Source organism: Panthera pardus, unplaced genomic scaffold (genome assembly GCF_024362965.1).
Source record: "Panthera pardus isolate Hobbes unplaced genomic scaffold, ASM2436296v1 HiC_scaffold_16, whole genome shotgun sequence".
In the NCBI taxonomy this organism is placed as follows: domain Eukaryota; kingdom Metazoa; phylum Chordata; class Mammalia; order Carnivora; family Felidae; genus Panthera; species Panthera pardus.
The window spans coordinates 85,280,111-85,293,649 of NW_026526721.1; the positions used below are offsets into that span (position 1 = coordinate 85,280,111).

At 33.6% G+C, this 13,539-nt stretch overlaps 1 protein-coding gene across 5 annotated transcripts in view; it reads right to left on the bottom strand.

Annotated features, from left to right (window-relative positions):
• Positions 1-13,539, bottom strand: part of FXR1 (FMR1 autosomal homolog 1) — a 67,033-nt gene that overhangs the window by 7,022 nt on the left and 46,472 nt on the right. Inside the window, exons 12-17 of one of the 5 annotated variants that reach the window (XM_019463257.2) lie at positions 12,223-12,280; positions 12,073-12,135; positions 6,935-7,138; positions 4,962-5,162; positions 4,156-4,236; positions 545-636 (exon numbers count right to left, since the gene is read on the bottom strand). In XM_019463257.2, the coding sequence (XP_019318802.1) occupies positions 545-636; positions 4,156-4,236; positions 4,962-5,162; positions 6,935-7,138; positions 12,073-12,135; positions 12,223-12,280 (699 nt within the window). Of the gene's footprint in view, positions 1-544; positions 637-4,155; positions 4,237-4,961; positions 5,163-6,934; positions 7,139-12,072; positions 12,281-13,539 lie in introns of all 5 variants that reach the window. The other 4 variants (XM_019463255.2, XM_019463258.2, XM_019463256.2 and 1 more) reach the window with 4 other exon arrangements.

Genomic DNA, 13,539 nt, shown 5'->3' on the forward strand with positions numbered 1-13,539 from the left:
ACAGGAAGAATCTGGACTTGTTTACTGACAACTTGAACCTAATTTAATTTTAACCACTGGAAAGCTCACCATGTAAAAGATATAAGGTTAATACCCTAAGCAAATAACGCCTATTTTACTCACCTTTACATTTCACATCCGTTAAAGCATTTAAAAGACTTGACACTTAAAGAGGTCTATAGCTATCACTGAGAAGAGATATATATAGCCTACTGCTCCCCAAATTAAGCCAATAGTCTCTGTCCAATATCTTTGGATAGACTGAATTTTACAAATGCTATTTGGAATTCTAAATGAAAAGTATTCCAGGCTCAAGCATGCATATCTTCAGTTACCTGGGGCCAAGAACAAAACAAAGAGTAGTCTTTAAAATATTATTTGTCTAGTTGGGGAAACAAGTGATCATACAATAAGATAAGAAGTAAACATAAAGCTAAACCATACCAAAAAAAAATAAAATAATAAAATAATAATAAAAAACAAAAACAAAAAAAACAGAAACGAAAACCAAACCAACAAAACCTACAGGTTAAATTCTCCTTACCATTTCTTTCTTGTTTTTAGCCAAAGTTTCCCTTGGGATGTTTCTTTGTCTGCTCTGAGACTCAGCTCTAGAAATATAATCTGCAACTGTGACTGTTGAAGATGAGAAAAAAATTACAGGTGTTGAAAAAATATTTCTAAAGTTTATTTATGGATAAAGAGTAATTTTACTTTTAAAATAAACTGACGGTGGGTAACCCAATTTCAAAATTTTAAGCTGGGTACCACCTCCAACCAAAAACAAAGCTTGAAAAATGTGCCTGTGATTTAGTGCTGACAATAGAAAATTCCAAGCTGGAGATCAAGGAAGCCTAGATTTTAAGTCAGCTTTCTTAAGAATCCAGCCATTGCTTCTGGTTGACTCCACGGTTGGGATAAAGTTTGATATAGAAATCCACAACCAAGAATAGGAAATGCAGCATTCTCAGCCCAGTGTTTGCAATTCTCAGTGGGGAAAAAATGGGGCACATTTGGTGCAAATCACGGTGTGCTATACTTCACCAGAGATATAAAAGATGTACTCATATATTAGTTTTTTTTTTTTTTTTTTTTTTAAGTACAAGATATCCAAGTGTGGTATTTTACAGTCCTTCTTTTAACATTTCACACTAGAAACCATTGTGAGTGATCTAAAATAAAAAACTACAAGCAAACTAAAGATGGCAGACCATCACCCTAAAAACGTGGACAATAATCCTGGTGGGGAAAAGGGCCGCCATTAATTCTGTAACAATCCCTTCCCTGCTTCAATAATCTTTCAAGGGACTAACTGAAGTGTATGTGTGTTTGCAAGGAAGTGGATGGCAATAGTGACATAAGAAAAAGACTAACACAAGCTAACACCCTTCTGCCAACCCAAGTGGAAAAAAATGATCTCTGTTCTACAGGTACTCTGGCCTCACTTAACACCTCAATCCTTTCTCTTTAGGACTTTATAGCTTAGAATTTACTGATTTGAAGAAATGTCAAAATGATTGCTCTCTTTCAAAGAATTATTTTCTCCCAGAAACTGGTGAAGAAAATCTCTGATTATGTGAAATACAAGGTATTTTAAATTACAGGATGAGAGCAGGTTTATGTAAAGAATGAAAACTTCAAGTAAATTTTAAATTATTTATTTAAAGTTACTAGGGGAGAAATGGTCAGTTCATTAGTTTCAAATTGTATGAAAATAAATCATTTTGATAAAATAAGAAAGCTGGATGGTATTTACAATTCACTTTTTTGTGATCACAAACTAACATAATCCTTTTATAAGATCCAGGAACGTTCTGAAACTATTAATCTTTTTAAATCTCAAAAAACCACTTAATTCAGAATGCAAATCATTTATTAGAAACAGCACTAAATAAGAGATGTTTCCTGTCTAAAACTGCCTCTTGTCTTCCAAATTGTAAGAAACTCACTGTGCTCATTTTGAAGCTTTTAAAATCATTTAAATCCACTGTTAATTTATAAAAACACTTAGTAATAGTTTCCACAATTAAGAAGAGGAATACTATCAAGTCCATTTCATTATTATGTACACATATATGGTGGCAAAAACATTCTAGAAATGATTCTAGTTTGTGTAACACCTTCATGAATTCATTCTGTTTCCATAGTTCAACCCTTAGTGACACCTGGAAGAACTCAGCTACTTGGAAACCCTTCTGCATAGACAGACATATTGCTAACTTTGAGTATGTGACAACTGTTAGAACCCTTCATCCACTATGCACACACACAGAATAATATACTTTTTTGATATGGGTATCAACATTAGAGGCACATAGCTGGAAAGGTAAAAACTTACCAGTGCCCCTCCCCCATAAAGGGAGGTACAACTAAAAACAAACTCAATTGACTCAAAACCTGTTTATAGCTAGTCCTTACAATACTAGCCACTTAAAAGGTCAATGAAGATTAATTAATAATTAGAAAAAAAGATAGGCAATTTGTGCAGCATAATTTGGACTGTAGAATTTCCTAAGTGGTCTAAGTAAACCAACTTGACACAAGTGTTATAATCACATTCTTATTAGTAAGGAATATTCACTGCTTAATTTATACTAAAGACAACAAGAAATCTTGAGCAAATGAGAATAAATTAAATTATATAAGGGAATGTTGACATTTTAGGAGGCTACTTTCCTAGAAGCACTGCCAGGGGCAAGGAGAAAATGATGTGCCTGTTCCATTAATCCTATCTTGGGGGGGCTGGAGGGGGGGCTTTTAACAGTTTTTTAGGGGGAGGAGGCGGAAAGGCAGGCTAGGGAACAAGAATTTCCAGGAAAAGTGGCAATCCAAAGAACAGAGTAAAATAGGAATAAATGCACTATAGAACACAAACCATCATATTACTGGACACCCCAAACTACTCAATTTTCAATTAATATCATACAGAAAAATCTTTCTCTTCTTTAACACCACTATGTTTTTGATGTCCACTGACTTAATAAACCACCATCTAGTTAAAAAATTATGTTATATGTTAAACCCACAATGTACCTTGAATTTTCTTATAAACTATGGCCAGAAAGTACTGTATTCACCACTGTGCCAACTTTAAAAAACAAAATAAATATGATTGCTTGATCTAAAGAATATTTCTAACACTACAGAGAGAAGAAGAGAAAGGAAAACAATAAAAAAACTTGGTGGAAACTTTCTATTTTTGACAATATTAAATTCCTTTTTAATTTACAACTACCTTTAAAACACGGACTTTTCTTCAAGAATGGAACTAACACCTTTAAAACCAGTTTTCCCAAATGTCTCTGCAACCACTAAACCTAAAATATTAAAGATACTTGAATTTACATTCTGTATTTGGGGAATAGACACCCAAAAATTTGCTTTTGTAAAGAATGCAGAAAATGATTAGTTCAAAAGGGGTTTATTTTTGGTGCACACAATTTCTTCATTGTGAATATACAGGTGATTCTCTGTACACAGGAAACGGAATTATGTTCAAAATAATATAGACACAGCAAACAAGTTTCTTTGAAGTTACTAAAAATTATGTCTACTTAAATTAACATTCTAAAACTAAGTAAGTACTATTAATTTGAATAGTTAGTAGGTGTAAGGGAAAAGGCATCACACTACAGTAAACAAACAAAACATAACATGCATTCCTCTTATTAGAAAAAAGACACTTTCAAGTATTTTTCTCATTTATGCTTTTTTTGTTAACTGTGGGTATTTACAATTCCCACAAAAATGAGGTGCTGAATCCAGATATAGTGAGCAGCACCATGCAAAAGTTGCCCAATTTTGCCAATCAACCTCAACCACAATCTACAGCATAGTCCCTGGGATGGCAGGCCCCAATTCAAGTATGAAGAATCTGCCAAGTGGACAAAATAATCGTCTTCTCAATAGTATTTCCATGTAAAAAAATTAAAACACAACATTAGTTCAATTAGACAGGTTACTAAACATTTACGAAGTGAAGAAAGAATGCATTTTAGTAGTCTTATTAGTTGAGAAAACAATTTATGTAATGCACATCTTGAATGTATATGCACACATGTGTACATGTAAGTATAATATATTTAGAAAGCAGACACATGACATTTTTTTCATGCTTGTGACCTGGTGTTGTCAACAGGTCCACTCAAAAGTTACCTGGCTGTCTATCTTCTGCCTGACCCCTGAAACGACGCCTGCGGCTACGATTGCGTCGCTGGGGTTTTTTTTCACTATCATCTGTAATTGCAAAGTTTACCATGAACTATTCTGACAAAAACAAAAAACAAAATAAAAAAAACTTCTTTCCTTCAAAGATTTAAGAAAAGCGAGAGAGAACCTTTTAATTAAACAGGGAAGATAAAACGACATACATTACTGACAAGAAAATAATTTTGTAGTTTTAACCATTTCAAATAGATTAAAAATGGAATTACCATCTGGAAAGTAAGAGGGTTTTAACTCTTAATTGAACAAACTGAAAGACTTAATTTAAATTACCATGATTCAGGAATAAAGTCTTCCTTTCCAATACAATTTAGTTTTTAGCAAAGTTAATAACATTTTAGCCCTTTGAAAGTTAATGCCTACTCAATATACATACCTTCACTAATGTCATCATAATAATTTCTAAAGAAGCAAGCTGAAAGCCCAATTTTGGTTTATGAACAGTAAGAGTATTAAGTGCCTTGCAGTTTGAATATTTATACTGATTTAATGGCATCAAAGGGCACTTTTAATAAACACTTTCAAGTTTCAAATAATTTGGCTATATAAATCTGAAAACCAGACATTTCAGACAGATACAAAGCTATCTACCTTGTTTGAATTGAAGTAAACACTAAGAAAACTTCAGTATGTGAATTGCATTAAGTTTGGGTTTTGTTTTGTTTTTGTTTTTTGAAAAAAGCATCATACATTAACAATAGACAATAATATATCTTTTTCCCTAAGTGCTTACATACCTAGCCCATTTTCGTTAACTGAAGCTGTATCAGATTCAGTCATCCCATCCATCAGAACAGCATCTTCATCAGTCCTTCGTCTACGAGACCGCCTACGACGGTTAGTACTGTGATGAGATTCGCTGGCATCAGTGTCTGCAGTCTGATCAGATTCTGTATTATCAAGTAAGCTGTATGGATTGCTGTCTGGATCTTTGAGCACTATATGCATGTCAGAGGCAAGAAATATTCGTTTAAGAGAGCTGCAGTCATTAGAAATGCTTTGATCTATATTGAACTACATCTACAATTCTCCCCCTATATTCCATATTCAAAAAAAATGTTTCCTGTATGACTATTTTTCCTGGAAAGTAATATGAAGAACTTTAAATGGCAATGAAAAATTAAAGCAGAAGATGAGCAAACACCCTCACCTTCCTACCACTTCTCTTTGTTTTGAAAATGTATTAGAAAACAGTATATTATTACTTGCTATTTTTGACATTCACATCCTTAGCTAGTCCTACCCAGAAGCTAGAGAAATGAAAAGTGGAGAGACATAAATACACAATTCTGTCCCCTTTACCAAGTTCAAGGTGTCAGCTGCTTCTTTGTGCTAATGTTAATGTGCTATACCCAAGTAAATCACAACACCTGCATTCCATGGCATAATAGAAATGTTACAAAACTGAAGCAATCAAAACAAGTGTATACAAAAAAAATCAAACTAAGAAGGTTCAAATTCTAACTGGTTATAGGAAAATATAAAGTTGACTAGTACTCCCATCTCCAGAAACAAAGAATGAAGGTGGGGTAAAGTAGGGTGAGGGTGAGAAAGGGAAAGTTTTAAGATATAATCATAAGGAAAAAAATACCCATCTTACCTATGTGCATTTATTGCCTCCACCAATCAAATTATAGAAGAAATTCACCTAATCACGATTTTTCCTTTCTAAGTTTCCGTAACAGCTAGCAAGCTAGCATCTTTGCAAAAGACACTAAGTTTATCCATTAATCATAAGCACTAGGTAAAGTACATTTATTGTGCAATTCAGCATACTACAATTTTACAAACCTTGGTAATAGTGAGCAATGTAGTAAAATATAAAAGTATTTCCCTAAAAGCCTGTAAAATGAACTTAGGGCTCAAAGATCACTGGAACCAGAGTACCTTTTAAAAATTGTGTGATTTGTTCCAGTTTTTTGTAGTTTGTAAGCAAGTCTGGTATATATTTAATTATATATACGTATGTTCTATAACATTTAAAATACCATACAAACTTTCACGAGGTATATATATACATTAAGAAAACATGGTTTTCTTAAAGTGGTATACAATAAAGATATGTTAAGGCTGTGTCTATGACATAATCTAGTTCACACAACTCTAATGATTCTGTCCCCCAGCCCATTAAGCTAAGCAAAAACATTCTCACAACTCCTACCAAAAAAAAAAAAAAAAAAAAAAAAAAGGAAGGAAGAAAAAGACATTGGAGTAAAAAGTTGCTCATGCATCTCAGTTCTCAGTCTTCTATACAGCTCAATTCCTCAAACAATACAAAAATTTTTAAATTTCACAATTCTTCCCTGTTCCCAAAATCGTACATAGTGCAGCAAAAGTTCTCAGTTGATTTTCAACATTAAGAATATTTAGTATTACATAACTTAGATCTCTCTTTGCATTAGAATTTTCTGGGTCTGGCAAACAGAAATATAGAACCCAAAAATTCTAGCGGAAAAAAAAACATTCTAATTAATTATGTAAGCCCCCCAAAACTAGAGGAATCTTTGACCACTGAAACAGAATCAGCCAACTAAAATTTCTGACTGGAAAATTCTAGCTAAACCTTCACTGAGAAACACTCTCCAAGGTTTCTCCTTATCATATGCTCCACTACCTTCCTCAGCGAGAAGACACTTGGGGAATGAATTAACTTGTACAAGGTTATACTGTTTACAAAATAAGGATGCTGACATAGTACATAAAAGACTACCAGAACTGATGGAGGATTTGCCACCACGTGGTCCACCACGACCTCGACCCCCTGAAACACTTCTCCCTCTTCCTCCTGGGCGTCTCCTACTGTCACGCTGATGTCGGCTCTCTCGATCATCTTCTCCTGCCAATGACCAATCACTCAGCTCGTCTTTACGCTCAGATTCTGTTTCAGAGGGGTTAGACAGCTCAGAGTTTGTACCTTGGGAAAGAGAACATAAGCCAATTAGATTCCTGATTTTTTTAAAAAAGGGAAAATAAGGAGTGAAACTTTCCAAAATTATTTCCTACAAATTATTTTAATCACCCTATTAATTGGCTGATTCAAAGGAAGCTAAATTAAAATTAATGTGAAATTTACTAAGTAATAATCAAATATAATATTATACTAATAATATAGGATCTACTAGTGGGAGATTAAAAATTGGTTTAGATATACTGTAACTTGGTAATTATACTTAGCAGAGATTTCTGTTTCCATGAATACAGAAAATAAATATTAAAACAAGCAAAAAAAAAAAAAAAAACTGGTTTAGATGTGCAGAAATACAGCCAATATAGTATTACAGCAAAGACACAAAACATTACATAGATAATGCAAATGCAGTTAGTATCTGGAAATAGTCAAAAAAAAAACTTGCCCACTTTTAGGTTTTAGTATAATGAAATAACCGCTATTATATTTTAAAGCAAATTTAATCATATTCACAAAAACGAATAGTTTAATTGTACAGTGTATTCTACCATTATTTTATTGATTCTATGAAGCACACTATTTCACACTTTAACATCTCTGAAATCACAGTGTTTCTCATAATTGATAGTCTCTTATAAATTGTGAGTGTATCTTTAGTGGTTGTACATAAAACAATTACATTTTATGAACAGTGGCTTAAATTAGAATACACTATTTGAAATTACAGAATAAATTTTAAGAATGTTACTGAGAAGACAACTTTAACCTGACAGAAAAATTTATCATGACTCTAAGAGTTTACAGACCATTTCTAAGGTTCCAGTGACCTATTTTAATAGTGATCTTTTAAAAATTTAAACATTGCAAAGATTCTATAAAAGCCTGCAATATCATTATCATTATATCACAATTATGTGTTAGATTTAGATGACTCAATCACTACAATACTCATTTCCACTTCTATTCTTTGTTAATTCTGGGATGCCACTTCCATCCCTCCCTTTTATATCAAATATCCAAATATATCTCTCCTTGAGAGCCCAGTTCAATTTGTAGTTTCAGACCAATTTAACTGAAAAGACTCCTCCCCTCCTCTTATTTCCTTAGAAGTAACATGTATCTATCATGCAATGCTGTCATGTGTTGTTTTCTATTTTTTTCCCTTTGGATTTACATCTCCCTTGGCCTATGGTAGAGCTTTCTTCTACCTCTAAATGCCCCCCACACACCTAACAATTAGCACAATTCTGTTAAAGCAATCTGCTGCATGACTTTGATGTTCATTTGCTCATCTCCCAAATAAAAGTGATTCCATGATAAACCACAAGTTCCCTACAGTTAAACCCCAGTCATTTGATGATGGAAGTAAAACGTAAGAATTCTTCAGATGCACAACAGTAAGGTACCCACAATAAAACTTAACAAATGAAGAGGCCTAACAATTTCCTTTCTCCTTTAAAGAAAATTCTTCAACATTCATCTTTTTTTCTCCACTTGACATTAAATATGGATGTAACCAGTCAATGATATAAGAATGACTTAGTTGGAACTTTTATAAAAAATACAGCAAGTTTCTAGTATTTACACTCAAGTGTGTTTATTAGGAACGAGAATCTCACAAAAGAGAATGTCTCTCCCAAACACTTATTTATCCAAATGACAAAAAAGAATTTATTAACTGATGTCACGGTTTTGTTGGAGTAAGGGCAATTTATCATTTCATGAGTAGTGAAAACATCCTTTGGAATGTATCTGAATTTATTGACAAACTTATGCACTGCCTGAAAACATTACCAAAATCTGAAGATAAGTAATCTCATTTTTGAAATTTTTACAAAGTCCCTATTGAACTCTCTCTAGAAATACAGTGTATTTAACTCAGTGTCACAAGCAAGGGAATTCCTACTAAAGTTTAACCTAAATCTAATATTCACAGGAGTGCTGATACATAGGGGCACATGTACCCCAATGTTTACAGCAGCACTTTCAACAATAGCTAAATTATGGAAGGAGCCTAAATGTCCATCAACTGATGAATGGATAAAGAAGATGTAGTTTATATATACAATGGAATACTACTTGGAAATGAGAAAGAATGAAATCTGGCCATTTGCAGCAACATGGATAGAACTGGAGAGTATTATGCTAAGTGAAATAAGTCAGAGAAGGACAGATACATGTTTTCACTTATATGTGGATCTTGAGAAACTTAACAGAAGTCCATGGGGAGAGGGAAGGGGGAAAAAATAGTTACAGAGAGGGAGGGCGGCAAACCACAAGAGACTCTTAAATACAGAGAACAAACTGAAGGTGGATGGGGGTGGGGGGGTGGGGAAGAGGGGAAAATGAGTGCTGGGCACTGAGGAAGGCACTTGTTAGGATGAGCACTGGGTGTTGTATAAAAGCCAATTTGACAATAAATTATATTAATAAAAAAATATAGTATTCAAAAGACTTAAGGGGGGGTGGTCTAAATCATAAATACATTTCAGTAGATAAGACAGATACTGAAGTCAAAAACAAAAATGACTAATGAATTTGGCTAGTGCTTTTGCTTTATTCATATTAAATAAAGCTTAAACGTTTCTGGGATGGCAAATAGAACTTTGCAGATGTGATAAGGTTAAGAATACTGAGGTGGGGAGATCATCCAGGTGAGGCCAAACTAATCGAGTGGATCTCAGCTACAGAGAACCAGAGACACAGCAGCAGAACTCTACAGTCACTGGCTTTACAAAACAGACAAAGAGGGGGTCAGAAGCTGGAAATATCAAGGGAACAGATTCTAACCTGGAGCCTCAAGAAAGGACGAACATACAGTCCTGCTGACAATTTTAGCCCACTGAGACTCATGTCTGACTTCTGACCTAGAAAACTCTTAATACATCAGTGTTAAGCCTTTAAATTTGAAATGTGTTAAAGCATCAACAGAAAACTAACAATGTGTTGAAATCACTGCAACCATTCTTTTAATTTTGTAAAACAGAAGTTAATGAATCCAAAAAAAAATGTTTTACACTGGGCTTTAAAAATGATTCAAAGTAATCCATTTTTTCATGACTCCAAATACTTATTTTTAACAGAACTTTACATCATATTTTCCCCTCTCCAAAACTTCTAAAAGCTCTTATGAAGATGCTTTACATCCTTTTCAATGATCATGACTGCTTAACAGCAAAAGTACCATGTTTTATCAACTCCAATATGCCATCCATTCACTGAAAGACATATTTTGTGTGCCACTAAAGAAAATGTTGCCAATTGCAGTTTTAAAACATCATCCATTCTAAGGTATATACCAACTTCAGGGCTACTAGAAAAAGTTTCTTACATGACATACACACACACACACGTATATGTGTGTGTGTATATATATTATCACCTAAAAATCCTGGTATTAAGTAGACAAGAGAACATCTATAACCAAATTCAAATGGTTTTCTCTCAAGCCCACTAAAATTCAATAGCTATTTCAACAAACGCAATGATACTACTAGTCTGCAAAGTTTCAGAGGTAAGAGTGCCATCTACTGAACAACTTGCATAACTTTCTTCAATCCAGAGGATATTCCCTCTACCACTCATAAAAATTTATTATCTAATCATAAAAACTTATTATCTACTTTCAACAAAGGTATTTTGCAAAAGACTGGCCTCAGTAAGTTGACTTCCCAAAGGCTTATAAAAGTCTTCAATGAATTCACCATCCTCATCACCCAAAAAAAAAAAGCCAAATCTAATTATCTGTACTAGTAGTTTGTGGCTCTAGAATCATTCAATATACTTATTTTCTCTTTAATCACTCATTATCTGTCTTCTGTATTAAATGTATTTTCAAGAATACGGTAGTACTTCACAATTCTCAGATCTTCACATGCTAAAACATGTTCCTGGAATTTTGCTTTTCAGCTCTCAATACAGAGTTAACTTTAAATAATAAAAAATATCAAGAAATTAGAACATGGAAATATATGAAAGGAAAGGGATAATTAACCTTTCAAGTCTACAACAAATCAAAGTACAGATTTAATATAATGCTGGCATTATTAGATGAGTCTTCAAACATGAAATCAGATGTGGAATCTGCACACTGTAAGCTTTTATATATTCCCACTTTCTCTAAATGCCTTCTACTTTGGAAAAGTCTTATGAAATATTTTCCTAAAGCAGTTAGGATGAACAGAGGAATGGAGAAAAGAGAAGGAAAAGAGAAAGGGAAGAAAACAAGGGAAGACAAATCAGGTCACTGCTAAGATCCAAGTCCAAATGCAGAAAAATGGAACTCCGAAGCTGAAGAAGAATAAGTGAAAATTTAGGATTAGAAAATTGTTGACCACCACCATCCACTGGCCCCTTCATACATCGGTTAGGGCCCCATCCTCACAATGAAATACATTTTAGAAAAATGTTCATCTATAAAGTGTTGATTTGGTTCTGGCTTTTAAAAAGCCCTCATTTTAGTGAAATGTTCTTTGACAAAATATTGGCAGATGTGACAGATTTATATTCAAAACTGCCAACAGAGCTATTAAGTATATTTTAAAAAACTAGTACAGATGTGCTACATGCAACCTTAGCACACTAATTAGCATAGTATTTCATTTTTACTTCTCCTGGAGGGTAGGCAAAAGAGGATTAAAAAAAAAAAAAAGATTCCTAGCAATATCATCACCATTAGTAGGTTTGATATGTTTACTTTCTATATATAAATATGTGTACAAAAATTCCATATATATTTAGAATAAACATGATCATGAACTGCCAACCTAACAAAAAACATGTTTGATCTCATTACATAGCTCCTTGAACATCATATACCTTTTACAGTCATTACTATAAAGACATATGACTTGGAACGCTCTCCTGCCCTCCATGCCAAAACAGAGTGAAGAACTAACTAAATCAAAAAGTTAAAAAAAAAAAAAAATTGTTTTTTTTACCATAACCGGAGGTGTAATTAGGGCCCCGACGACCTCTGCCTCTTCCACTATAAGACCTAGAACCTTGTACAGAAGAGACGGTACTTTCATCAGTGGCATATCCTTTTTCCTTTTCAGGCCCTCTGGTGGAAGAAGGTCTGAAACCCATACCAATCTGTCGTAGCTGTTCATCAATCTGTAGGCGTTCCATTCTTAGCTGTTCTACTTCCTATGAGTAAAACAAAAAAGGTAAATATTCTTCTATGTTGTATCATTTTTACCATCTTAAAAAAAAAAAACTGAAGCTATACTACTCCCTACCAATGAAAGAAACTATGATTGTGACCATTTGGTAAAATACAACTGTGTACTTAATAAATACAATTCACAAGGTCATTTGCTGACTCAATTCATTAAACATTTATTAAATACCTTACTGAGCACCAACTATGCTAAGTGTTACAGGCATACAATATTAAAAAAGACAAGGACTCTCCATGTTCAAGGGTTATGTTTAACGGACACGCATTAAACTATTTGTTGGTGGTTACAAGGTAGAATAAATGTTTCTTATGCTAGGGCAGTATTCTCACTGGGAGTTTTAGTTCCTATATGTAATAATGTATGTATGCATAAACTGTTAAATAGCTAATAATTACACAATATTACCAGACTCACCCCTCAAGAAATTAAAACTCTGCTAAGTGGGATATAGGTGCCATGTATAAGAGGGACTATTAACCTACTTTTCCATCAAAACAGTGACACCCAAGTTGTGGCCTAGAGGTACCAGGAGACTTGGTCATTCAGAAACTAAGGTCATTACAAGATGTGAAGGTAAGGTAACTTGACAAAGCTCTTGACTAAAAGGTAGCAGAGTACTAGAAGATAAAGCATGAACATAAAATGCCAGACTGAACTAAGATTTCTAGAGATGAATTTCAAAAGAATGGTATCAGATATGCTTTCGAAATATTAACATAGCAGCAATGATATGAGTGACTAAAAGAAAAACCCACTACTAGCGACAGAGCTGTTGAAGGTTTTACAAGAGAAACTTAGTAATAAAAGTAAAAAAAATAACAATTGTAACTTTTAGTAACTTATGGGGCATTTTCCTAAAACCCTTGCTCTTTATCAACTCAAATAGATTATATTAGAAACAATGGTTAAGATCAAATGAGGTCTACAGGGTAGTGCATCTGATTCAGAGAACACCAAAGTTACCAAGAAAGCACATTTTCACTCCCAGTTCTCTGCCCTATTTGCACCTAAAACATCAAGGTAAAATAAAATGGTTTCAGTGTAGCACAGGTAGATACATAAAGTGATGACAGTCACATTATAGGAACACAAGCATGATCATTTCCTAAAGAGTAAGGAAAGAAATATAACAGTTCAGAAAAAAGAGAAACAACGTGCATAAAGCCCATCATTTTATTATGGGACTTTAAATTTTTAAAAATTTTAAAGGACTTTTTACTTTTA